This window comes from Nesoenas mayeri, assembly GCF_963082525.1.
Source record: "Nesoenas mayeri genome assembly, chromosome: 7".
Classification (NCBI taxonomy): Eukaryota; Metazoa; Chordata; class Aves; order Columbiformes; family Columbidae; genus Nesoenas; species Nesoenas mayeri.
Genome location: NC_137551.1, coordinates 15729691 through 15755646, shown reverse-complemented (window position 1 = coordinate 15755646; position 25956 = coordinate 15729691). Strand labels below are relative to the sequence as shown.

The 25956-nt window shown below is 37.0% G+C and overlaps 1 protein-coding gene across 8 annotated transcripts in view; it reads right to left on the bottom strand.

Moving 5' to 3' along the window:
• The window catches only part of KCNMA1 (potassium calcium-activated channel subfamily M alpha 1), a gene marked incomplete at its 3' end in the record, with an annotated part of 468462 nt that overhangs the window by 21793 nt on the left and 420713 nt on the right, over positions 1–25956 (bottom strand). For all 8 annotated transcript variants that reach the window (XM_080347450.1, XM_080347452.1, XM_080347453.1 and 5 more), the window contains 2 exons: positions 24673–24865; positions 195–308 (listed from right to left, as the gene is read on the bottom strand). In XM_080347450.1, the coding sequence (XP_080203576.1) occupies positions 195–308; positions 24673–24865 (307 nt within the window). The remainder of the gene's footprint in view (positions 1–194; positions 309–24672; positions 24866–25956) is intronic.

The window sequence follows — 25956 nt, the reverse complement described above, 5'->3', positions numbered from 1 at the left end:
TTTCAGTTATTCAAATAAAGTGAAACAACTGTAACTAATCTTTCTTTAGAGAGAGTAATTCACAACAGTTATCAGAAGAGAAAACATAGCAGTGTAAGATACAGTATCAGTAATTTTCCCGCGACTGCATAACAAGGGAAGTGGGAAAAAGATATGGGAATGTACATGAAAGGATAAATGTTAGCTTTTGTTACCTAGTTCTGTTATAATAGGGATGTTGGCTCCTGTTGTAATGGAGGGTTGGCGTAACAAGCCATGGACTGGACTGTTGTCTGGAGATGATCTATCCATGCCAGGGGGGGTAAAGCCTAAAAGAAAGAAAAAAAAAAAAGGGCAGAGAGAAAGTTTACATTGGACAAACTATATTTATAAAATCACTATCAACAGGCAATCCCTTACCTCTCTCTCTCCCCAGCCTCACCTACCTTGAACACTATGATGAAAAAATTGCCATTAAAACAAAAATCAACTCAATTTTCAACAATTACTTCTTAAAAGCATAATCCTTCACAAATATGCATTTCTACTGTAAGATATTTTGCAGCTAATGGAGAAATAGAAATTTATTTTGTTATCTGAGGTAGCCTCTGCATCAAAAACATGCAAAATGGAAGGAGTAATGCTTACTTAAATAAAAATTAAAAAATAAAGACTTCAGTGTTACAGGGGTTTAATTTTGTGCTATGGGTATTTCAAATAATTCTGAAATAAACACCTTTCCTTAAACCTCAATGAACATTTTAAAAAGTATTGTTTGTAAACACTAATACAACCACAAGTAACAAATTGCTTCCATTAGCAGGCTTTAGGTTTGATCAACATACAGGATTTAAAATTTTCTGTTTTCCAGGAGCAATACAATCCACACAAAGTAGTTAGTTAGTTGGTTTGGTTTTTGGTTTGGTTGGTTGGTTTTGTTTGTTCTGGTGTTTTTTTGTTTGTTTAGGTTGTTTTTTTACTGGTTGTGTTTGTTTGCTTGTTTTCCAGATGTACTATTCACAATATGTGTTTTTATAAGTATTACAACTATAAGAATAATGGGACTGAAGGGCTCATTCTAACAGAAGAAAAACAAAGATAAGATGGAAGGAAAAAGACACAGGCTTTCAAATGGTATGTTAAGAGGAATGCTTGAAAAGAAACTAGAAAGAGTTTTATCCCTTTGGGGATGTAAGGGAAACAACAGTGGGAGAGGAAATATATTGGCAGGCACTCAAAGAAAAAGAAGATCTGGAAAGCAGCAAGGTGTTTTCAACCTGATTTTCTACACAGTTTGAAACTGAGCTCTTGACACTAAGCATTGTCTAATCTTTCTGTGTGTGTGTAAATAAAAAATACTCAGGCAAAGTTCTCTGGAGTTTGATTGTAAGTACTGAAAAATAGGCAGTTAAATAAAAGTCCACACAACAGCTGGACTGGAAATTCACAGTTGAGACTAATGCATTCCATCTCCCTTGTCCATTAAAGCTGTGGAAATCATGAGCATGTTAATTTAAGGTCATTATTGTAGAAATGATGGTGAAGACAGGGTTTGACTTCAGGGTTTCATGCAGACCAATGTGAAGGCAGCATTTTTAAGCAAATATTTGTCTGCTAGGAATAGGATTGAGCCAAGGTAATTTTAAAACACATGTTTCTGAGAAAACATTCATGTTTTGGCCACATTATGCCCAAGTTCTTTGACTTAATATCTGACCATCCAGGGGTAGGCTTTTGATCCTCTGTCATTACTGGTCTGAACTAGTTTTGAATTCTCCATATATCAATTCTAAATTAATCACAACCAAATTAATTCCTGATGTAACTTCATTATCTTCTCGCAGTGTAGAAACCGTTTCACTGTGTTAATTTCATTGGTATGTTCATCTGCTACTGAATCAGAAGAAGATGAAATGATATTACCTACTTTACCTTTCTTCAGTTTGCAGACTAATGTGCAAACCAGAAAGTCTCTAAACTAAACTGTAGTTGTTAACCTGTGGTACTGGATTTATATTGTCTTTCTGAGGGATTTATGGTTCTTTTCAAGTGATAACAGTCTGTGATTCTGTGATAATTACCATCACTCTTAAACTGTCCCTAAACACAACAAACTATAAGGACCACTAGATCTGGGCTTCTTGATTTAATTTGATTTAAATTTTTATTTGACATTCAGTTCATTTCTCCCTATGTTCTGTCTATATCACATATGGAATATATAAGTAATAAAACTAGAATCCCTGAGAAGAGAGACTTACTGGTCCCTCCAGAAGGTACCAGTATGAATTTCCTTCTGACTGTCACATGAAAGCTAGATACAACATGGGGATTGTAAGGAGAGGATAAGTAAAAAGGGAGTGAAAAATCTGTGAAAAAATTCCTTAGAAGAAGTGGATGTTGTATCTTCAACAGGCTTGCAAGACAAAATCATCGCCATAGGCAAACCTAAGAGAGCAAAGCAATTCTATTTAATATTACGAATGTATAGAAAATCTTTAGAAAGTGGATTTCTTAGACAATATTGGAAATATTGGCAACGTTAACAGCCAGTCATTTAATACTACTCATTGTGCTGAAACTAATTCAATAAGACCGGCATGGTGACAGTGAGTTGCATTCTCAACTGGTATCGGCTTGCAGATGTTTCCTTGTGTCTGGCACTGTGACTGAGAGCCATATTGGGTCTTTGAATACTTACTTCTGCATAACAGAGCTGAAGATTTCTGAGACTCACAAAGTGAATCAATGGAGTTCCTCCAGGCACCACCTCATGAGTTAGAGGTAACCCTGACACAACAGCATGAAAATTAAAGTGGGACTCCAAAGGGAGGGAAGGCCATCTGAGGAGAGGTGGCTATCAGTGCGACACCTCCTTCTGCAGCAGGCTCCAGGGTTTAAGTTTTGCATTCTGTTATGCTACAGAAAAGGCATGGCTTTTGTCATGCTACATTTAAAAAAGCTCAAGTAGCTCTAGACTCCTTGAGCAAAGTGGCAGGCCCAGTTGGGTCCTCTCCAGAAATATAAGTCAAAGTGGCAACAGCAAGACCTTTTACACTCACTTAAGTGAGAGCAGAGAAAACTAATCCTGTTCCCATGCACTCGAGGGGTTGTACATCTGGGAGCATTCCTAGAGGCCTTGGTTCTCCCTTTTTCCTGAAGGCTTTTCTCTCCCTATCTCAGGATGCACTGCTTAAAATATCTTTCAGTGAATCAGGATCTTCAGAAGGTAACAGCACAGTGGTATTTTCCTACGAGCTAAAAACATGCTGAAGAAAGTTGGCATAACTGAGTCTAAATGTGTAAGTCCTTCTTGCCCTCCCTCTACTGCAATGTGCACACACAGAGTCATGCAAGTGCACACTCTCCATCAAAGGCTATTTGTAGCCACCTCTCTAACCCTTCAAATATTTGTCTTCCTAGGATGGTGTTAGAAGCTTGAAGTAAATGTGTCATTTCTATTAGACACAGAGTGTCAGGAGATCTGTAATTGCATACTGCACATACAGTACATTCAGTCTGAAATGCAGGAAGCATGTTAAAGGGATTTTGTTTTCTCCTTGAATGAAAAACAGACTCATGCCTTAATAATTTTCATTCTATGATCTTGGAAGATGAGAGAAATATCTGCTATCTTTATTTAATTTCCTTGTCTGTGCTTAATTCCAATACTTCTAAAAATCTACTTTTAAAAAATATAAAAATCTTGGAATATTTTCAGGAAAGGAAAACTGGAAGTACTTGGTGATTTTGTGTGCCTGTATTTGGAGTCACAGGGCATCGTACACCTTCAGGCCACACTCCTGCTCCCAAGCCACAATGTACATTCTATAGATAGACTCTCTATTTTTTTCCCTCCAGAAGAGAGGGGGGGAAAAAAAGTGCAGGAAAACTAACCTGCTTTATCAGAACTTTCATTTAAAGGCATGAAAAACTACAAGTGACAGCTGTGCAGATTCAGTGAATGTGACATTTCTGAATTTCTTCAACTTGACAAGTAAACACCTTAAATCGGTAATGCTATATGCATAATACATGACCTGTATTTTGACATCCATCATCAAATGCTGACTTGAGAAAATACAGGTTTGTACGTCAAGGAATAGCACTCGTAAAGCAGGGAGAAATTCAGGTCACAGGGTATTAGGAAAACTCTATTTCATTACAGAAACTGAAACAAGCTAAGGCATCAGATTTAAGATCCATTTTCAGCTGTGAAAAGATTCAATTCCTCTGCACAGAGCATTCATTTAGAAATGACATGCTTTCCTCACAGCCTCTTTTCATTCTCCTTTTCATATTCCATTTTCTCCTTCAGTCACCAAACCTTGTTCCATTAACGCTCATAAAAATCGTAAAACAGGGCTGATAGTTGTGATCTTCTTATAACCACAGTGTCTCCTTCAACAAACAACTGATGGAGCTGTGTCTACCATTGCTTAACAGGATCAACCTCTAGAGTAAAATCTGCATGGCCTGTACAAGCCTGAGCACAGTCCCTGCATAAAGAACTACAGTGGCAGTGAGGGGCTTCTGGAGAAGGGAATTCCCTTTGCCAACAGTTAGGAGGTAAGGTGCAGCACAATCATATCGGTTCCTCCAGCCACTGCATCTGATTCTAAGTTGCTGTACTGGGTGAGTGATTGCCTTTACATCACTTTTTTTTTCTTTTTTTTCTGCTTCTTCACTCATTAAACTGTCTTTGTCTCAACCCATGAACTTTTTTGTTACTTTTGCCCTTCTGCTTCTCTCCCAAATTCCACTGGGGGGAACTGAGCAAGAGACTGGGTCAGCCCTCTGCCAGTCAGGGTCAACCCACCACCATTTGCTATAATGATAACCACCTCAACATCAAATTGAGAAAATGGTTTGGACTTCAACAGGAGGTACCAAGCGCCTGTACCTGTCCCAAACAAGATACTGGCAGTGGATTAGATATACAATGGGTCTGAGAGGAACACAGGCTCTGGGTTTCTAACATGCCCAAAATCAGTGAGGACAGGCAGCTGGGAGTCACTGAGTCCCTCCTTATTGGAGAGGCAGGGAATCCCATACCCTAACTGAGCTATCTGCTCTGAAGCAGTTTAAGCTACCTGCAGCTCTCTGCAGCTAGTTCAATGTCTTGATTCTGTGCAAAGAAATATCTCCCAGCTCCCTCTGGGATACTATTGCTTGCAAAAGTAGGTGAAACAACTGAACAAATGCATTAGAGGCAAGGTCCAATATCTTGAAGATGTTCCCATCTTTGTGGAAGGAGAATCTCAGGGAAACTTCGTCCCCACAAGGACGCAAGCTCTTTTTCCCAAGACTTACTGGCAATTTTCCAAGAGTTACTGAGCTGTCCTGCTCAGAGCTCAGCAGGGCCAGCTGGCTATGAGACACCCTTGTCTCTTACAAAATCCCACCTACAACGTGATGAGCAGTATTATGTTTCCATAAGACCTGTGCCTTTGGAGCCAGGCTGATCCATGGTCCTCTGAGAAACTCAGACGGACACTAACTATGGCTCAGCAGTAACACACACATATTCTGGGAGCCACAGTGACACCGTGATGAAGTTCAAAACTAAGGAATGCTGGCAGGGCTTAACTGAGTTCTGCCCACCGAAAGCACCAGCAATAATTACAGTTTGCACTGCTCACATGTTTTTTGGAGCAACTAGCCTGATGGCCAAGTGATTTGCTGTTTGTGCACTTGACTACGTGATGTCCCATGAAATGCAGGAAGGCTGTTTGTGCACTTGACTACGTGATGTCCCATGAAATGCAGGAAAGCTTGCTCTGCATAGCAGTAAATATATCCTTTTAGTTTGCTGAGAGGTCAAGTAAAGGTTTACTGGGGTTTTAATGTAGAAACAAATTTGGCTTTTGGATGTGCACTGCTTCTGTTCCACTGACTTCACTGAGAGCCAGATGGGTATATTCTCAAACCAGATTTTTATGTTACATTTATAAAATATCTTCTGTTCTAAAGGATTATAATGGATACTTTATGATCCTCTTCCTCTTTCTTCCTGCTCCTTTCCTCTTTGTCTCTCTTCCCTTTCAAAGATTTATGTTTTACTAGACTGGAACTCTGTGCAGGCAGAATGCAGTTTCCCAAACTGAAAATCCACTTGGCAGACCCAAAGGTTGTGGCCTTGTCATTAAAGTGCCGTGTAAATTGATAGTGCCTTTTAAATAATGCTGTTCTAGAGAAAGGTGCCATGGGATTCACTGGGTAATGTATAGACTAAAGTCCTCAAAAATATGATTTTAAAAGCATACATACTATAAACTAGTTCTGGCTCATCTAAGATGCATGAAACAACAATCATATTTTGAGCATATATGAATAACACACAGGTGGTGAACTGCCAAACATGTCCCTGACAAATTATCATGCAGGAATAAGGATTTTCATTAAGAAGAGCCAGACAAAAAGAAATCATTCTCTTACAAAAGGACCTCGCAGCTATATCCCTTTGCTACTGTTTGCTGACAATGTCCATTAATATTCCAGTGAATTCAATTGAATGATAGACTTTATCTGCTATTCTCCCAAGTACAGCCACTTGGGTATACCTGGAAAGTTCAGCAGCAGTCATGCAGCTAAAGAGCTGCTGACATTCATGGGAATCTCTTACAGCCATTCAATTTAGAAACAATTCTAGCTTCAATGTCCCATGTGGTCTGAGACAGAGAGTTGTAGTTTGGCCTCAGAACATGGAAATCCTAAATTCTGGTTTCAGTTCTGACTGAAATTTCAGTTCTGAATTTGAGCCTGAAGACCTAATAATCTCTTGGACACTATCTCTAGAGCTCTGGAAAAGCAGAGGAATGTGTAAGTCCAGATGTGGCTCCAAAAGCTCTCTCAGAGACTGTAGCACCTTCAAGGATGCTCTGCATCCAAACATAGGCCAAGTTAAGTCTGCAGAGAGTAGATGGTGAAGAAGGATATACTTCTCAATTGTAACGTCCCTCCAGCGCTTTGAGACTGGAATAACCCCTGGAGCACTGAACACTGAGAGACACTGCTATGGAGAACAAGCTGCCACCTTCCTCCCAAGAAAATGCTCTTCTTTAACGTCTATTCATTCCCATGCTGCTAAATTACAGAAACCTATAGCGAAACTTTCCAAATCCAAGCTCTAATAAAGGTACAGCAGGATTGATGCGAGTTTCTGCTCCCAAAGTGTGAGGAACCATTCCTGGGTGGGTTAGTGATCCCATGTGCTGAAAGTGTAAAAGATTTCTAGGTCTATTGGTTCTTGCACCGCTCTAGTGAGGCAGGATTAAGCTGTAAACACAAAGATCAAGAGAAAGATTGGAGTTTCACCCTCTTGAGGTCTAGCGTAGAATGATACCACATTGCTGTTTCCATTTTCAATTGTGAACAATGTATTAGAAATAGCATTATATTTTAAGCACAGTGTGGAACCATGTATAACTTAGAGAGGTTTGTTCACAGGTACTTATAGAAGTCTCCTCCCAGTTTAAGCATCATTTTCAGTTTCATTAGCAAATACACACAAAAAAATCAACATGAAGTCCATCTCTAACTGCCCAGGGTTTTTTTCTACAAAATCTCATATGGTAATTACCCAAACCATAGTTCTGCCAAGATTCAGCACAAGCTTACACAACCCAAAGGTACCAGAACAAATGGGCTTTCTTTACTAACGTTTTGCAGGATGTAGCCTTGATGCTCTCTCCTTGCTGTTTTGTTTGCTTTAAGTAAGATAATACATAGTTACTAGCCATTGCACTGCCCTCATGCCTGCTAGAACAGAAACTTTATTACTCTAGACAGTAAATATTCCTGGCCCAGTATTAGTCTGACATGAACTTCTCACTGTCAGTGGAATCAAGCATGATTTTACTGAATTTATTTTTATATTAGGCAAAGGGAATATAGAAACCCCAAAATTTCCTTTGTTGAGTCTTCATCCTTATTTTTTGAGTGCTATACCAATTTTTTAAACCTCTAAGCAAGTTTTTCCCTAGGTTACTGATTTCTTTGTCCTGACACACACTTTTTAATTTTATTTGGTTTGGGTTTGTTGTTACTGTTGTGGTTTTGGTTTTGATTTAGTTTTGTTTTGTTTTCAGCCAATAAAGTCAAGGCTTAACTAGATCTCCTGTTATGCAATGCAGCCATCTTGTTTTATAAACATCTGTCTTGGGAACATAAAATGTACTCCAGGAGTACAACAGTGACTTCTTATTCAGTCTCTAGTGTAGGAGCAAATGATTCTGGATGTGTAAAACTTAGGAAAATAATTTATTATTTTTTAAAGCACTGTATGGCACAAAAAAGAAACCTAGGAGGGTCATGAAGACAGGCATAATGGTGACAAATAAAGAAAATTGCTTGGGGCTTTCAGACTACAAAGAAGGAAAATCAAATACTAAACTCAGACACTCAGCAGCTTCTCAATTGCACAAGGAGAAGAAGGGATGGGCCATCAGGAGTTTATTGCCTGATAGCACCATCTATTTTTTTAAGCCATCTCCAGAAACAGAGGAATGTTTGGGTAATTCACATGGCACAAACCACAGTAAAATACAAAGACTTCTAGAATGCACAGGACATCAGTTTTCAAACTACTTCACACATACCCACTGCATGCGATGGGTTCACTTTAATTTTATGCTATGTTTTTACAAACTGGTCAGAAAATATTTTAACTCCTGCCAACATACCATATGTTTTGTATTTGTTAAATTCTTGTTTTGTTTTGTAATTGTAATCGCATCTTTGGTTTTCCATCTACTTCTTCCCGCCCTCTACCCTGCCTTTCTCTGTTGTCATGAACTTGTTTTTCCAAAGCCTAGTCCTGTTGGGAAAGAATTTAGTTTTCTCACATTGTTCTTCTAGTGGAGATTTATCTCTCAGTAACAAGTGACTATGCATTCTTTCTGGTGGATTGCACCTCTAGGTATAGCACCTATTCCTAATACTACTCTCCAGGTGCTAGAGTAGTTTTGTTACTTCTCACAGACTTCTTTTTTCTTTGCTTTTCCTTATTTGGTTCAGGAAGAACCACTAGAACTAGGCAAATGTTCAGAAAGAGAGAAGAAATAGTAACATGTTCATCCAGCAATTATTATGGAATACACTTTAATTCATAGTAACACCAGAAACTATAATTCATATGTTCTTCAGCTACTTTAATTACAAACTTAATTTTCAATTATCATCTCTACTCTCCATTTACCGTTTAATAGTTTTCTACACTAGCTACTTCTATGGCACGAAGTTGGTAGCATCTCAGTGTAGCACAGGTTTGCAGCTATAAGAATTTAGTATTAAATGATGCCAAATTCTTTTCAGCTTAGTCATTAATCAACCTTGCATATTTAGGCCTCAGGCAAAAATAAATAAATATGCTGAATAAAACTTATCAAATAAATTAAGCTATATTACCTATTTCAGAGAGACAGGTATTCAATAACTACAAATAAAATGGAAAGTTTACCATTAAAAATGATATATTGGCATGTTAGGCAAGACTCTACATTATGTCATTATATCCTACATTATATGAAATAAAGTACATTTTTCCTTAGTGAAAAAGGGAAGAGCAAACCCAGATACTACAGCAAGCAATCAATAAAAATATTTAGATAAATAAAAGTAAGAATGCTGTCCATTGCATGATTGGCAACTACTGAAATATAAATTAAACAAATTTCCCATTGCTGCTTATGGGAAAATTATGCAGATTAGAATTTGATTAGGTTTATATCATGAGACTCAATTTGGACTTTTAATCTATTAAGCTCCAATAAATGAGGCATCTGAATAGCTCCCCTGAGCAGCAACAGTAATAACCACAGCAGTCATTTTTTGCAATATGTATTCTGACAATTTCTTTAGCAGATGATTCTAAGTCTGTAAGTACAATTACTTTGTAACTTCTACAAAAATTTCAGGTGTATGCAGTGAGGAAATGGGTCCATACAAAACACTTAAACAGACATTTTGTGATAATCAACATCTATCACTCTCTTCTAGCAGTATTGTTTTTCCATCAACTTGGACTTACAGTCAACTTCATGGTCTGTGTGGGCTAAATAGTGCCAGCAGACTTGTAAATTACTCAAGCTGGAACTGAGCTGGAAACCTATGGTAAAATGTCATTAAGTTCTCTATAGGCTGGGTCAAAACCAAAATCCCACTTTCAAGGCTGTCTTGGGGATCACAGATTTAACTGTGAAGCCTAAAGCCTCATTTTATCAAAGAAATCTAAATTGGATTCTCAGAGCTGAGCTCTGAGACAGGTTGGATTCAGATCAAGACCACCTCTAATTTCTCTGGCAGGTATGCTCCATAGGCCTTCTGCAAATTTTCTTCTGTCTAATCTATTTGCAATTATCCAACAGCTCTTCCTCCATCTTAGTCCATATTGTAAAAAAGCAACACTTGACAAAGCCTGCCTACTAGAGAGCATATTGTGCCCATGTGCAACCCTGCCAGATTTCACCAAGTCCTGTCACAACTTTCTAGTGGACAGGTTGTCATAAAAACACATAGTCAATTGACAGCATGCAGGTGATTCCGAAAGATTAAATTTGTATTTTAAAAACCTCAGGACTTGATTAAATACTTAGAATAATGGATCATGGGGTTTGTGTTCATGTGTGAATATATTTCTTAAAGAGAGGCTTAACAGATGGTTTCTTTCTGGCACTCATGCTTTCAGCATACCACTGAAAACATTCTCCACAAGCCAAAATTTTTTTACCAGAACTCCAATTTGAACACCATAAACACGGGAAAAAAATCATTGTCATGTTCTTTGTCACTCAAACACTTCCTTCTGTAACACACACTTCAGAGTAGCATGTCTGTTAAAGACATCTTAGTAGATATCATGTATGAAAACGAGTATCAAGTGGTTTTGGACTATGCCAGTCTGCATAAAACTTTCCATAGGAAGCCCAATAAATCACTCACACTCAGGTGCAGCTTACCACTGTGGGGAATGATAATCACCTAAAGAGTATCTGTGTATTTCTTTAAACAAAACCTTCCTGATCCAAAGAGGGAGCTTACTACATCCCTACTGCAGTTTAATCTGAACCTTGCAAATAACGTATGGTGCCCCATTTGAATCGAGAACAAGGAAACATCACCCAAGGGACTATCGTTTCAAAACACACACATCATCCCATCAGCACAATTATTTGCACTTCTGAATTATCGGTGTTACTGGCCAGTATGAAAATCATCCCTGCCATGCACAATAAAATAATAGGAAGGTAAGTAGCTCAGAAAGTACTTCCATTAAATTAAATGTCAGCCCTCTGACACTGTAGTTCACAGGAATGGCTAACACAGCAAGCCAGCCTTATACTCTGTTCAGCTTGTAATATTACCCCTGTTTTATATGTCACATATACATTACGGGACATTCTCTTTAAGTCTCAATATAAGTCTACCAAATACTAAAATTGGATATTTTATTGCAATTACTCTTGACTGACTGGAAATATACAGACAATGAGGATTCCCTTTTCTTTCTACTTCTCCATTTTCACATTAAAAAAAGAAATCTACATAGAAATTGCAGTTCCAAAATCAGGATGAATCTGAAGTCTCTCTCTGACTGCATATTCTTGAATGATGTACAAGTAACAATATATTAGCTACTAATGATATCTAAGGTTGTGTAGAAACAATTGCCTGAAGAACAGCAGTGATACTGCTGGTGGTATCCAATCTATAAAATCTGGGAACTTCTTCAATCAGTACAGGTTCCAGAATCAAGAAGCCAGAAAGTTATTTATGCACTGATGTCCATTCTGGGGGCAAGAATTTCCAAAGCATACAGTCCTTAGTGTCAATAAACAGATAATTTGCTCAAATGTATCAAGAAAAAAGGAAAAATATATACAAAATCAATGAGGTATTGCCTCCTCCTAAGGAAAAAATCACCTCTCCCTTGCTAAATTTACACTATTTTGGCTCACAGTTTTTCTACTGTTCAGCCAATATTAACCTTAAAATGAAAAGTAACTCATTATCATGATAGAATGACTCACTATTTTATGAGAGTTTTTGCTAAAATCTTTAAGAGTTTTTCCTGCCTTGCATACTTCAAATGTCTTTTTATATTTAAAGAAGTACCATCAGAAGTGTCTCTACATCAGCTCCTCATTTTTTTTATTAATATGGGATCCAAAATCCACTACACTAGCAACCAAGCTGGTAAAGACAATTATAAAAGTAAAATGTAATGTGGTATTCTTTCAGTAGTGAAAATTGAGTGGCAATCATAAAATATATGCCATGGTATTCAGTGCACAGTACAGTCATACTTCCAGTAAGCAGCTGCTTTTTTTGTTTTGTTTTCACCATTACGTTGACTATTTACTGTCATTCATGCATCTAAATCCTACTGTTAGTAGATTTAAAAACAACATAACATCTATAAACACTTAACACATTAACTTTCCTATCCATTATTATTTATTAGAGAATTAAATGACTTGATAAAAAATAAAATGGTTACTTCCTTGTTTGAATTTCATTAGTGCCAATATCAGTGGAAGTAGTTATCCTTTCAGCTAGGGGGTTTGAATATTTCTAACATTCCTTAGCCTATTTCTAGTTATTTGATAGGATTCTAAGAATAAATATTCAGGTTGCAATGTGGATTTTTGTAGGTAGTGAGTTAGTTTAAGAAGTTTGAATCTATGGTTTTTGGCAGAAACCTAGAAGGCACAAGGTAAGGTTGCACTTCTCAAGCAAGTAAGCATCTTCCTTCTTTTGCAAGAAGAGTGTTTTGAAATGTGCATCACAAGATACTTTGCATAAGCATTACCCCACATTTTTCTCCTGACAGACTTCCCGTTGCTTATCAAAGGGTAGCTCCTGCTTTGACTCACGTGAGGGAAGCCCTATGAAGAAATGAGTCAAGAGAGTACTAGTCTTGGAGGAAAAGCTCAGGAAGGCACTGCCCCCCTTCATTGATCAGCAAGGGAGAGCTTCAGTCCCTAGCTTTCCACTCCTGAACACCTAGATGGAAAAACTGGGTCCTTTCTACATTGCTAGCTAAAAACTTGGTCTCTCCTGTTTGACAAGAAAAAGGTTGAGGGTATTTCTTCCCTCTCATGGTATTTAGGTCTCACACTAGGCTTATCAACACCTAATAATGAAATTTAAAAACAAAAAGCCTCCAGTTTTCATTAGTTTTTAGTTAAACTACTGTAGGTGCTAGACACTGAAAATAAACAAGAGTTGAGAATGGGAACACCACTTGTCACATGACTGGCTAAGAAAATGTTGTAAATTAGACTTCCAACCTGTGTTTAAAAACTCCATGAATGTCATACTTGAATAAAACCTTTTCCACAATTTTGTGGCAAAATCTCTTTTTTCTATGAACATTAAAAAAGATTTGGTAGCAAGAGGCAGGTAATGAAATCAACTAGTCTATAATAGAGTATCTGAGATTTATCTGTTTGCTTAGGTACATTTATTAAATTGGAAATAGCAAGGTTGCTAAATCAGAGTGATATGGAAAAAGCTTTTTTATATTTGTCCTCTAAGAAAGAGTTCATCAAAACATTATTATAAGTAGCTTGTCAAACACTGATTTCAAGCCATGGTAGATTAGCTACATCAATTCAATAGAGATTTTTAATATCTATAGCTGAATTTCTTTCTGGAAAGTTCAAAGTTACTGTTCTAGGAAGACATCATCTTCATACATGGAAAGTTAGAACGGGAACAATGCACAAATTGTTGAGGATTTACAACAGATAGATTTTCTAAAATACACATCTTCAAACGCTAAACAAAATAGTACCTTTTCTGAATTTAATTTTGGTTACAGCATAATCTGGTTTTGAGCAAACTCACACTTCTGGCTAATGGAATATTTGTTCTTAAGAATATGACCTATAACTGTAGCATTATTAATCCAATCAATCTGTCCTGAAACAAAAGAAACAATTCCACCAAGGTTTTCTCATATTCCACATGACACTGCCTGAGTTCAGTGAAATTTCTCTTCTTTGTCTTTATTTCAAAAATGTCTGGCTATCTTTGCTCTGACCTGGAGACTGACATGAAGTTAGCAGAAACAGGAAATCCTATGAGGACATTCAATTGCATTATAATCTTGCCTATGCATTCAAGCAAAAACTCTGTAACATAAAACTTACAGAAAATATATACGCTGTTACACTGTAGAGATACTTTGCCTCTTACTGCTAATCAGTAATCATGCTGTTGTATTATTAGGAGTATTTGACATTTAAAGCTGAATGCAAAATTTTAACCAGCAACCAATCCTCAAATCAATACAAAAGGTCCAATCTCAATTATACTTTCATAGGATCTACTTTAAAGCTCTACGCAGAGTTAGCAAAAGATCAGGTATTCCTGTGATATTACAGAAACTTTATATAATCTTTCTTGTATCCAAATAGGTCAGTACAGACATTCCCAGTAACCATAATCATCTTGGGGTGTGTTGAATAAAAAATAAATCACAATATTTAGTCAAGAACAAAATTTACCCTTCTTTCATTAAAACACCTACCATTTGCAGAATTCTTAGATTTACTTTCTCAGGTTTGGTTTGTTGAGATATTATAAAGTAAAGTTGTAAAATTACATTAAGATCACAGCAGTATTGGTTCTCAAATTAATGCTGTGGCCCAGTTCATCCTTCATATCCAGCTCTGCAGATGCAGAAAGGTTTGGAATGCTCTTGATAATCAGAAGCTATCAAATTTTTAGAGACTGCCTAATATGAAAGGTCTAGGCTGCCTCAAATATAATCATGTCAAAAATCAACAGATCTGTCTTGATAAAGCAATACCAGCTTTTTTGTAAGTTTTACCCTAAAGCTGTTGAAGTTCTGCAGCTCACTAGTAGGTGTTAGATTCTGCTCTTCTACAATGGATATCACAGAAGAGGATTTAATGGAAAGAACAAAGAACTAAAATCTAGCTTCCTTCTGTAATGTTATTAGACAGGTGGAATCTGCTGGATATTGATGCTTTATATCTTTTCCACACTAAACCAAAAACAGTGATTTCGGAATTCATACATGTCCTTTAAACAACAGCTACCTTTATGCATATAAATAACCATTTATAAAACAAACAATACATACTGAAGCAAAGAAAGATGCAAGAATTACGCTCATGAGGCTGCTTGCTATGGTGTATAACTTTCAAAGTATCCTGTAATCCTGTAATATATTATCTAAATGTTCAATTTTCTTGAAGTTATCTTCATAATCAAGATGCTATCACAAGTATCATGGGCATTGGAACTATTTTTAATTTTCATTTAAAGTGCAATTAAAGAAAGACAATGGATACATAAGATAATAAAGTAAGTGATTAGCAGCATGCAAATGACATAGGCTTAATGACAATACCCTGTTCTATTCTCCAAAGGGCCTGTCAAGAGAAACCCTTCCTACATGTGGTTGTGCAGCTAATGTGCCTCAGCCTACAATTACAACATCGCTGACACCATTAACCACTGAAACAACATCACTTCATGAAATCCTTGTTGTCTCATTAAAATGCAAAGGGTCAGGTAATTTACCAGTATTGTGTGTCTACTTTTGTTGTGGGTAATTAGCAAGGATTACCCAGCATGGACTCCTACTGGGAAATAGTGAAACTGTGAAATATTAAAAAGATATTTTTTAAGGGAATTTGAAAGATTCACAATTAGAACCTCAACATACCTTTGTATTCAAAGGGCCATAAAAAATGGACCTTTTATAAATTTCATGTTGCAAGGTTTTATGGTTGATTACTTTAGAAACTAACCTTCATATTTAAAAAAATTTACTCTTGTATAATTGGATCTAGATCTCTTTCTGCAATTAAGAACTTTTGAAAAATACAGAAACAGAGAAGCAAAACACCTTACAGTTTCATAAAGACTTAAAAAACAAATGGTTTCTGCAAAAACTACTTTTTTGAAAGTTAAAACAAACATGTAGTACATTCTGATATCCACGTTCCCTTACTTTTTGCTAATTGAAGCCCCATATTATCACTTAAAGTAACCTAGATAACATTCATTATTGGCTCACATCTTGTCAGGGAGGAGAATGGTCTCTTATCCTGTAAATGGAAGTTTTGGAACATAAAACACATTCCAATAAAAGTGAACAGAAAATTATGAATTCATTAAACTACTTTGGTATCTTGTGCTATATATAATATTTATATTCCAACTACTGTAAAATATGCTTTAATATCTTTAGGCAACTATAAGGACTTAAATATTTATAAAACGGCTAAAGATAAAGTATAGCTCTCTTATTCCTACATACAGATGATGTAAGGCATGCAATCAAAGACAATAACACTTTCAACCCATTTGTCATCTTAAAGGAGCCTTTCAACTTCAGATCCCTTGTGTGCAATCTATGTAAGAGTTGTTGCCTACATAGGCAACTCCAGAGGAGTTTGCTCCTTAAAAACTACCAAGAGTGCTATACTTCACATAAAACAGGGTTTTCTGAAAATGGAGACAAAACTATAAATTTGCAGACAAAACAGCTCCAAGTGGGGCTTCAAAATACTGCTGTATTTATCTCTGGGACATCTGGGAACAGGAAGCATTTTGATTTAATATTTCATAACATAGAGGCAATTGCTTCCTTGCCTGGTGTATAATTAATGCTCATAAAAAGAGCAGGGTTTTTTTATACCTCAGCATCAGAAATGCACAAAATAGCACACCTTCATAATAGGGGGGTTGCTTTCAAGATGTTGAACAGCAGATAATAATAAAATAGAGTCACCATGAATTTATAACGGTCTTGGGATGGTTAAATAAATTTATAGTTTAAACGTGAAATCACGTGCTTGATGTACTGTACTATCTACCTCCTTTGCCTGGTCTTATCTTTCTCTGGCTGAAGCAGAAAGTTTCTTGAAAGCAGAAGAGAAAGAAAAAATTATGAAAGCTTGAAGTTCTTTAGGCTAGGACCTTGAAGCATTTCTCAAATACAGAGAAATTGTGCCAAAGAAACATGTCTCTCCAGCCATTTCCCAACACATTTTTAGTTTATAAGCAACAGAGTTGAAAATCTCTCTTCTTAATAGCTTTTCTCTCTTCCTAGGAAAACTTTGAAAGAGACAGGAAACTATTCTGCATGCGTGTAAATCCAGCAACTAGTGTTAACATCCAGCTGCAAGGAAAATACATGAAATGCAAATGGTTCTGGGTAGAAACTTCTCTCTGACGGGTTTCTTGTGAAGGCTGGAAAGCTAGCAAGGTCCTGCTTGACAGAAGTGAATGATTCCTGACATAGATGTCTTCTACAGCACAGGAAACAAAGTGAACAGCCTCTCTCCCACCCAGCCTCTTTAGTTTATTCAAGTCCAAATGCTGCAAAGACTTGCACATAATCTGACTTTATACAGGTGGATAGTTACATTGAAGTCAGAGAGATTTATTAACCTGTATAACATTGAGCACATAACTTAAGTTTTGGAACAAGCAAGGCATCAGATTGTAAACTTACCAGGGCAAAGACCATATTTTATTCTTGTATATATCAGGACTATGACAACAAGCTCTTAATCCCATCTAGAGCTCCAGTGTGCTACCATAAAATAAATAACAGCTATCAGCTGATCCATCTGGTTCAGCAGGATAAGAAATTATGTGCGTGTTGCAAAAAGGCAGTACTGAGTCATTTATCACAGTGACCTAATCTTCAAAAATTGGATTTTTTGTGAGCAAATGGTGATGTGGGACATGTGCTGGGAAGTTAGGATACCCTTATCTCATTTTTTAGTTTTTAACTTCATTACTTAGGATGGTCAGCCTTTGTTTTGAAAAATAATAATGAAACTGAATTACAATAAACATTTCAAAATTCTCTTACTTAAGCACTAAACAACCAAGTAGAAAATTTTGTTAATTGGATTATTTTTGTAATTTACAACAACTGATGTTCACAAAAATAAAAGTAGCATTCAGAAACACACAGCACAAAAACAACCTTAACCAGATGTAACCCCTACACTAAACTATCAATCCTGACAAACCGATAACCCTAATGTTGTGCAAAATACTTGCCATTTTTGCAAATGTGACTGGTAGGAGTGATATTGTCTAGGAGAAAATTTTTCAAAACATCTGTGCAATTTACAAAATTATGAGCTATCTTTAAGTATAACAAGCATTCTGCAGCCTAAATTACTTTGATTTGCAAAGACACACAGCAATTTAAGTGTTTAAAAGATTAAATTTAGTGTCATAGCGCACTTTGACACTTTAAAAAATTACCCCAAATCTTTCACTTTTTGCCAGAACTATTCATTTTTCTTTATTTTTAATATTACCTCTACATTTTATATTCCACATTTACTTATGTGCTTTCCTGACGAGGTTAAATAACTCCTTAAACTCTGAAACTATTTAGCAGGCTTAAGTAGAATTTGATTTTCTTTGTTTAAATGCAAGGGTCTTTATTTCTACTTTTTTTGTGTAATATAACAAATTAAACATAGAAAACAGTGCTGCAGTTGCCACAGAACACTGAATTCCATAGCAGCCTAAAAAGTAACTGCATCTATGATTATAAAACTCTCTGTTCTGAAACCTTCACTTTAAAAAACGATCTTATAACTATAAAATAAGAGAAATAAGATGCAACATTCACCAAAAATCCTCCTTCAGGAATACAACTGTTGTTTTGAACTTACAGCAAACATCTCTAACAGTACTACCATATAGCTATCTCTGAAAGTGACAGAAAACCTTTGCTAACCAAGCATTTCAGACAGTATTTATCCTTTCCCCTTGTTTGAGAATTTTCTCATGTTTCCAATCCTGATAATACTATTGTTGTTCTCTCTTTGGTAACATTTCAGAGATAAAACAATCAAGAACAATTAATTGGTAGGGGTGAAAAAGACTATATTATCTGCAAACACAATAGAATGTAGATCTCAAATTCATTTTAATATGAAATTTCTTGCAGCAGATTGTGAGACAAAGTCCATAAAAAATTGCCATAACTTAAGAATGAATCAACAGATTGTGAAATAAATCTAATGAAAGCCAGTGACTGCTTTTGTCTTTTCAACTGAAGTTTAAGCCAGCTCCAACAACAAAAAAAAAGAGATGATGAAGCCACAAGTGATTTTTAAAGGAACTTGATCAAATGAAACTAAACTTGTCCAAGGTTATTTTAGCTTGTGTAATCTGTTACACTTGAATGTCAGGGTGTAAAATTCTGAGTATGTTTACTTGATTTTATACGATCTTCCCCAGAAGAATCCTGCCATGATGTATGAGATGTATTACCCAGGAGTTCATCCCCTCTTTATTTTTTTCTCTTTATTCTTTCTTGTTGGAGGATCTATTACAAGGACTGTAAATGGAGGCCTTAAAAAGATCTCTCATGTGTTGAAATAGTGTTCCTAGGGAAAATTCTCATAAGTTGAAGTCATTGAGAAAACAGCTGCAATTGTTACTATGCTGAAATACATCTACCCTGCTGTACTGTGATCTGTCTTCCAATGTCTACAGAAAAAATGTTACTATACAGCCTCCCCTTTCTGTACTTTAGACCTGCTTGGAGCCATAAGATCACTTTTCTTTACTGTTTAGTAAGTGTTTTCTAATGAAATGTACTGCTCTTATTATATAGGACTCAAAATAAGATCTAAATCACTATCCAGTAAAAGAAAATTATTAAGTTGGATATCTAAAGTTACTACCCAGAGGCTACTCTGTTACAGTATTTATAAATCTCTGAACAGTTAAGTATAATTGTCTTTCTGGATTTTGGGAAGAAAGCCAAATAGCAGCTTTAGTTACACTTGAAGAAAGATATTTTATGTTGGGTCTTGTTCATCTAGTGGGTAAAACAAGTAAAATTCCCACAATGAAAGACTCTGAAAGAAAATACAAGAAACATGGAAAAACTAAGTGGGAACAGTCAACAGATGCTACTTGAGGAAGAAAGGATGGAAAGGTCCAAAGAATGAGGGAAAGGAAAATTACTGGAGCTCTCCCAACATAACTGCCAAGCTAGAGCCCATCCCAGACTCAGTGTTCCAGAGTGCTTTGGAAAAGTGTTACGGCTAGGGAGCACACACGCTTAACATTGATTTAATATTCTTTGGTGTTCTCTCCAAAACACTTCTTGATAAAATAAGCCCACTTTGTATTTGAGAAGACAGAATGAGAATCAGAAAGGATCAAGGGACAATAAAAACATGTCTCAGTACCTGAGGGTGATTTTTTTTCTCCACCAGAAATACATCTCTTTACAAACCTTTCTAAGAAGGTAATCAGCCAACATTTGTAAGTCAACATCTATCAGTCAACTGTAAGATAAAAAAAGGACTTTTCTTGTCACAAATAAGACATCTGACTGAGTTTATGAGTCATTTTGTGAAGAGGTTGGCCAAGCTCCAACTTTACAACACTTAGTGTCTCAGAAGCTGAGATATCTTAATGAAAGCAATAGTTTGCTGCATCTTCAGCAGGATACACTTTGGCCTTTCTGTCCTTGAAATCTAGGTCTCCAAAAGGCAAAAAAAATGGCCTGACAATTTCCAAATGCTTTTTCAGGACATAAAGTCTGCAATTCTAAACTCTAGCAAGCCTAAGGAGTTGCCCAGTCAGCTTTGAAATGTTCAATGCAGGCAGCCATAGGAATGCTTTCAACATGAGAGTTTCAACAACATAGGTCCAATTTGGGTTTCTTGTTCTTTTTGGGTAGAATTACACGCTTCACAGAAAGGAAACTAGCAAATCCTTCCAGAACAGTTAGTAAGCCGTTCCTTCTAAGGAAGGTACCTTGTTTCCATTCACAGTTCCGTGTAGTCTTGTGTTTGGTCACATGTTCCTGATGACCATAGATTTGACAATTTAGATAGTTTGCTGTCATCTGCTCTGGGTACTCCAGGGTCCTTTGTAGCTCTGGTTCAGTTTGGTTTTTTTTTCCGTGCCTTGTGAGCTATTTTATTCTTCTTCAGGGGATCAAGGCAGAGCACTATGGTTGGTTAATATGCAGCTCTAGCAGGATCAGTTAGGACTCAAGGCAGGCAGACCAGAGGACAAAATGTTGTTGCACTACTTATAGAAGGTTTGGTTAATTCATGCTACCCAGTTCAAAAGCCTGGGAATATTTTAACATTATAAAGAGACACTAGCAAGTCTTTGTTCCTGCATGAGAACCGCTATGTGTGCATTAAGTTCATCATGAACGAGTAACGAGAAAATCCTTTGTTGACATAAACCAGATTAATTCAGTAGACTTTCTTTCAGAAGTTAACTTAATCCATTGGGAATTGGCAGCTCTATTGTTACAGAACTTTCCCTGTCAGGAAGCCTTGCCCACCCTCCTTTATCTCAGATTGCATCTGGGTTTAGTTCTTGGTGCAATGCTATGTCCCTGGTCAGAAAGAGCATGTTTAGATTGATACAGAACATGAATTAGTGATTATATGCCTAGGACTGGAAGTGACTTCAGTGATAAAGTTGGTGAGGAGAGTGAGGCTCTGGGGAAAAGGGAATGAAATACCCAAACTTGTGTATTCTTTTTCTGCTACCAACTTAGAAAAAAGGATCTATATAGGTATGGCCCTGTACTTTAGCATTGGTTAAGGATTATGGCTTGTCTGATAGTTAAATAAATTTGCATCCTGCTTTTTATGGTGCACTTCTTGTACTGGTGTCACCTTTTGTCTGATGCTGGAGTGAAATAATCACAGATAAACACTGGAAAGATCCTTGTGCATTCAATAACCTATACATTAAATGACAGAAAATTTTTCTTTTTCAGAGGCATAAGAAATAATTACATATTAGGTTTTCATAAGATATTTCACTGCCTAGTAACTACAGAATTACACTGCCTTATTACTTAGAATAGCAAGGGTAATAATACACTTTTAAATACCTCACCAAAAATCTTGCAGCTTTCCCTGTATGTTTTGCAGGCTGTTCACATATTTTGTTTTGTTTCTCCTCTTTTCAACACCCTGTCACAGGTCAACTGACATTCTTCCTCACATCCAGATTTTTTTAATGTCAGTGTTTCCTATCATCAGTAACAGCAGTCACATAAAAGAACAACATAGAACACTCTTTCAAGGGATGGTGTTGATGAGGAATCTCTTAATTCAAAATCATACAGTCGGATCTAGAAAAATTCAAATTGCCAAAATTTCAATTGGCAATGCTTTGTACCGGCTAATGTGTTAAGGCTAAGTATGTCAAATACTACACAAATATTTAAACAAAAGTAAAATGACAACTCCCTCTGTAAATAAAGGTACTTAATTGCCAGTAAGGAGCTGTGAGATGGTTCTAGTATGCTCCTTGTTGACCAGCAAAAGTTGAATCTCCTGAGTTTATAGAATTATAATAATAGTTGTGCCCACGATACATTAAAGCTGCATTTCCTAGACAAAAATGTCACATTGGATATAACTTACAGTAAAGTTTGTGCTGTCTATTGATCTAATTGCTTCTGATAGTCTAACCACTGTATTCAAGGTCTTTCAATAAAATTTACTGTATGGAAAGCAATGCAACCATCTCAGGAGTTGTGAATACTGTAAGCAGAGAATTTACCAGGAAGATAATTATTTTCTGAAGCAACTGGTATTAGAGGAACTCCACCCCTAGTCAGTGCTGCCAATATAATAGGCTGATGGTTATCTGCCTTATGCCCTGTTTACCCAGAAAATCTACAGAAAGAGTCACTTTCTTTTTTACATGCGAACTGATACTCACCTGAAGAAATGTCCAAAATTTCTAAGCATGTGCTTTTCTGCATCAGCAACACTGAATAGGGCCGAATGGATCTGGACCAGGGCCCCAGCCTACACTTCCGGACCTATAGGGGCAATGCTGTAACAGCAACCTGGATATTACAGAATCATACAACAATTCAGGCTGGAAGGGTCTCTAGACTTCCTGCTCAAAGCGGGGTCAGCTATGATTTCAGATGAAGTTCTTCAGGGCTTTATGCAGTCAGGTCTTGAATACCTCCAAGGATGGAGAGCAAAAAATTACAGGTGTTCATGTGGTGCACAAGACTGTTATATTTCTAGGTTTTTCCATCCTCATTCAGGGACCGTCTAAGATCCGGTGTGCTCCCAGAGGCATGTTGGAAACATCACTAACCTCTAAGCAAGAGCAGAAGAAGGAAATTCTCTCAGACTGCCCATGCTCAAGAACAGGAAGGAAGGGAGGAAAGGGGTGAGACAGAGTCTGTTTCTCGATGATTTTAATTATGTGTGTGACAGAAGATGGAGAGACCCACCAAAGTATAGCCAACGCAGTAAAAGTAGATATTTGGTTTTGAGATACAAAATTTCGAATCCGAGGCCTACATCAACAAAACAAGGAACATCTATGCCTGTCTTACACTTCTGCAACTAATTTTCTAATCATGACTATAAGTTATCACAGTGTGAGCAAGTCAGTCTCACAAATTTTTAAGGGAAGAACTCCAAAATATTTGGGGTTGTATTGCATCCAGGCCACAGATTTGAAACTTCTAACACCCATGGGACTGAAAAATCACTTCCTTACCCTTCTCTAAATCTACTTGTTACCCAGAGAACCACCCAGCCTGACTTCGAAAATTTCTGATACAATTTAATTTGGGTATTAAATTCCAGTTTTATTGCTGATTCTAAGAATGAATTTTCCATGTTCAAGAAGTTTCTGTATTCAAAAAGTTAAATTGCTGCGTCTGATTTTTGGATCATAATTCCTCTTTCCTGATTAGAGTGTAAAGAGGAAAAAATGAACTTAATCTTAGTTCTCACAGTCCTTGAGGGAAAACTGTGTATGGGTCAGGCTCATGGGGAAATTGCAGACCAACACAGTATCCCTTCTACACCCACATTTATAGCAGGGCTAGATCCAGAGAAAATATTTACTGCAGCACTTAATAGGTTTATCAGAGGTAGGACTTCAGCTGCATAAGCTGCAAGACCCTTCAGGGATGGGAAGATGATTTTTTTCTGCACTGATGGTCTTTGCCAGGGTGCTTAGGATTGCTTTGCAGCTGCTTTGCACAGGCATAGTTGGTGTAAAATAGCCTTTGGCTACCTATGAATCAGTCCCCTACTCTCAGCAAAGATGGAAGGATTTTGTTCAATGTCCTTAAATGGAATGAGTACATGTCAAACTATGGGAATAAATCAGCTTTCAGTTAATTCTAAGTGGGTTTTGAGCAAGAAGGCACAGGAACTGTAAAGACAATTCAAAATTCTTTTTCTTTTTATTTTACTTTTTGGCTTGTATTACTCAGCTCTTTTTCTCTGTGTTTGCAATGTGATTTACATAAAAAAGAAATCTTGCTAGGCAGTGGCTTCAGGTATTCCGAAGTGAGCATGAGTTAGCTTTGGCTACATAACAGCAACTGCCCTGGTAAGAAAGCCACAGAGCAGGGCAGGGTGAGAAAGCAATGTTTTTATTTATATTTTGAGGAAAATTTTAAATTGACAAAACTGATAGTTTCATGTTCATTCATTTTTCCTCTGCAAGACGTGCTTTGTGATGTAGCAGAGAAACTACGTGACTGTCCCTTTAAAAGCCATCATACCAATCAGCAGGTTTAACTGTCAAGCAAGCTGATGTAGGGCTCTTTGAATTACTGAGTGAGGGATATTCTTCCTGCCAGGTCCTGTCCCCTGTAGGCACTGCAGAGAAGTATTATAGGGCAGTCCTTACCTTGGGAATTAGCCTGCAAGACCCCAATGCTGTCATCAAACTGCATAGATTTGATGTTGAGTGACGCCAAGATGCATTCCTTGTCCTGCAGCGAAGCATCATCAATATTATTCTGATTGGCTGACAGGATAACGCACATGTCGCAGAGGTTGATGTTGACAGCCCTTAAATCAGCCCGACTTAATGGCGTACCCTTCGGCACAGAGAAAAAAACGGGGGGGGCGGGGGGGCAAGAAAGGAAAAAAAGAAAAACAAATTAAAGATTGAGAAGGAGCTTTGGGAAATTATTTAACAAGTATCTTTTTTATGCTCTGACATTAAGCTGGTCTAACTATGTGCCAGGGAATAGGAGATGAGTGCTAATCTAAAGGGTAGTTGGTGCTGATGGCAGCATTTTAGGTTCAGTCTCAATACTCAGTCAAGCTATTACTAACAAACAAGAAACAGGAATAATGCCAGCATTCTACATCTCGTCGGTGACTTGAAATTGTCTTGATTTAAGTTGCTATCATGTGGCAACCTCTGGCTCTCTGTATATAACAAGGGGTGTGTTTTAAATGTCTGTTTATCTACTACCAAGTCACAACGGTCTTGGGCAAAGAAACAGCAATTTAAACAGGAAGACATTATGTGTCCTACACATTTGAAATGCAATCAGGATAAAGCTATTTTTTTTCTACCTGAAGCAACACATGAAAAAGGTTAATTCCTTTCAATGCATGTTTATGGTACTTCTAGAAGGAAAACACACTTATCTTCAAAGTTGTGTGATTAAATCTTTGAAACAGAAACAAGACTTTACTTTAATTGGCACAACTCATGTAACATTCCCTGCTTCCATAATTCTAAATTGGAGAATGCAATAATTAAAATGAAAAGCTGTGGTAGTCCGTGGGGTTTTTTTCCATTGTTAACACAACCGAGATGTGACACTTAACCCATTATGTTTTGTTTAAAATTAACACTTGCCTTTCACATCCAACGGTCCACGTATCTAGTTACAGAATATTAAGTCTATGTCAGGGGGCTGCAAAGTCCAGGAAAACTAAAGATTATTTTATGGAAACTAGATTTTGCTCTGCTGCCTCATATAGTTTGGTACCCAAAGACCCTAATGATGATGAGGAGACTAAGCTGTCCCTTTGTCACGCAGTGACTTTCATAAAACTGAGTCGAGACCCTACTATTCCATCTCCTGATGACTCATGGTGAACATCTCCTGAACTCTACTGAGAATATTCAATGTAAAAGTGAATTTTAAATGAGCAAAGTGAACGCAGAGCT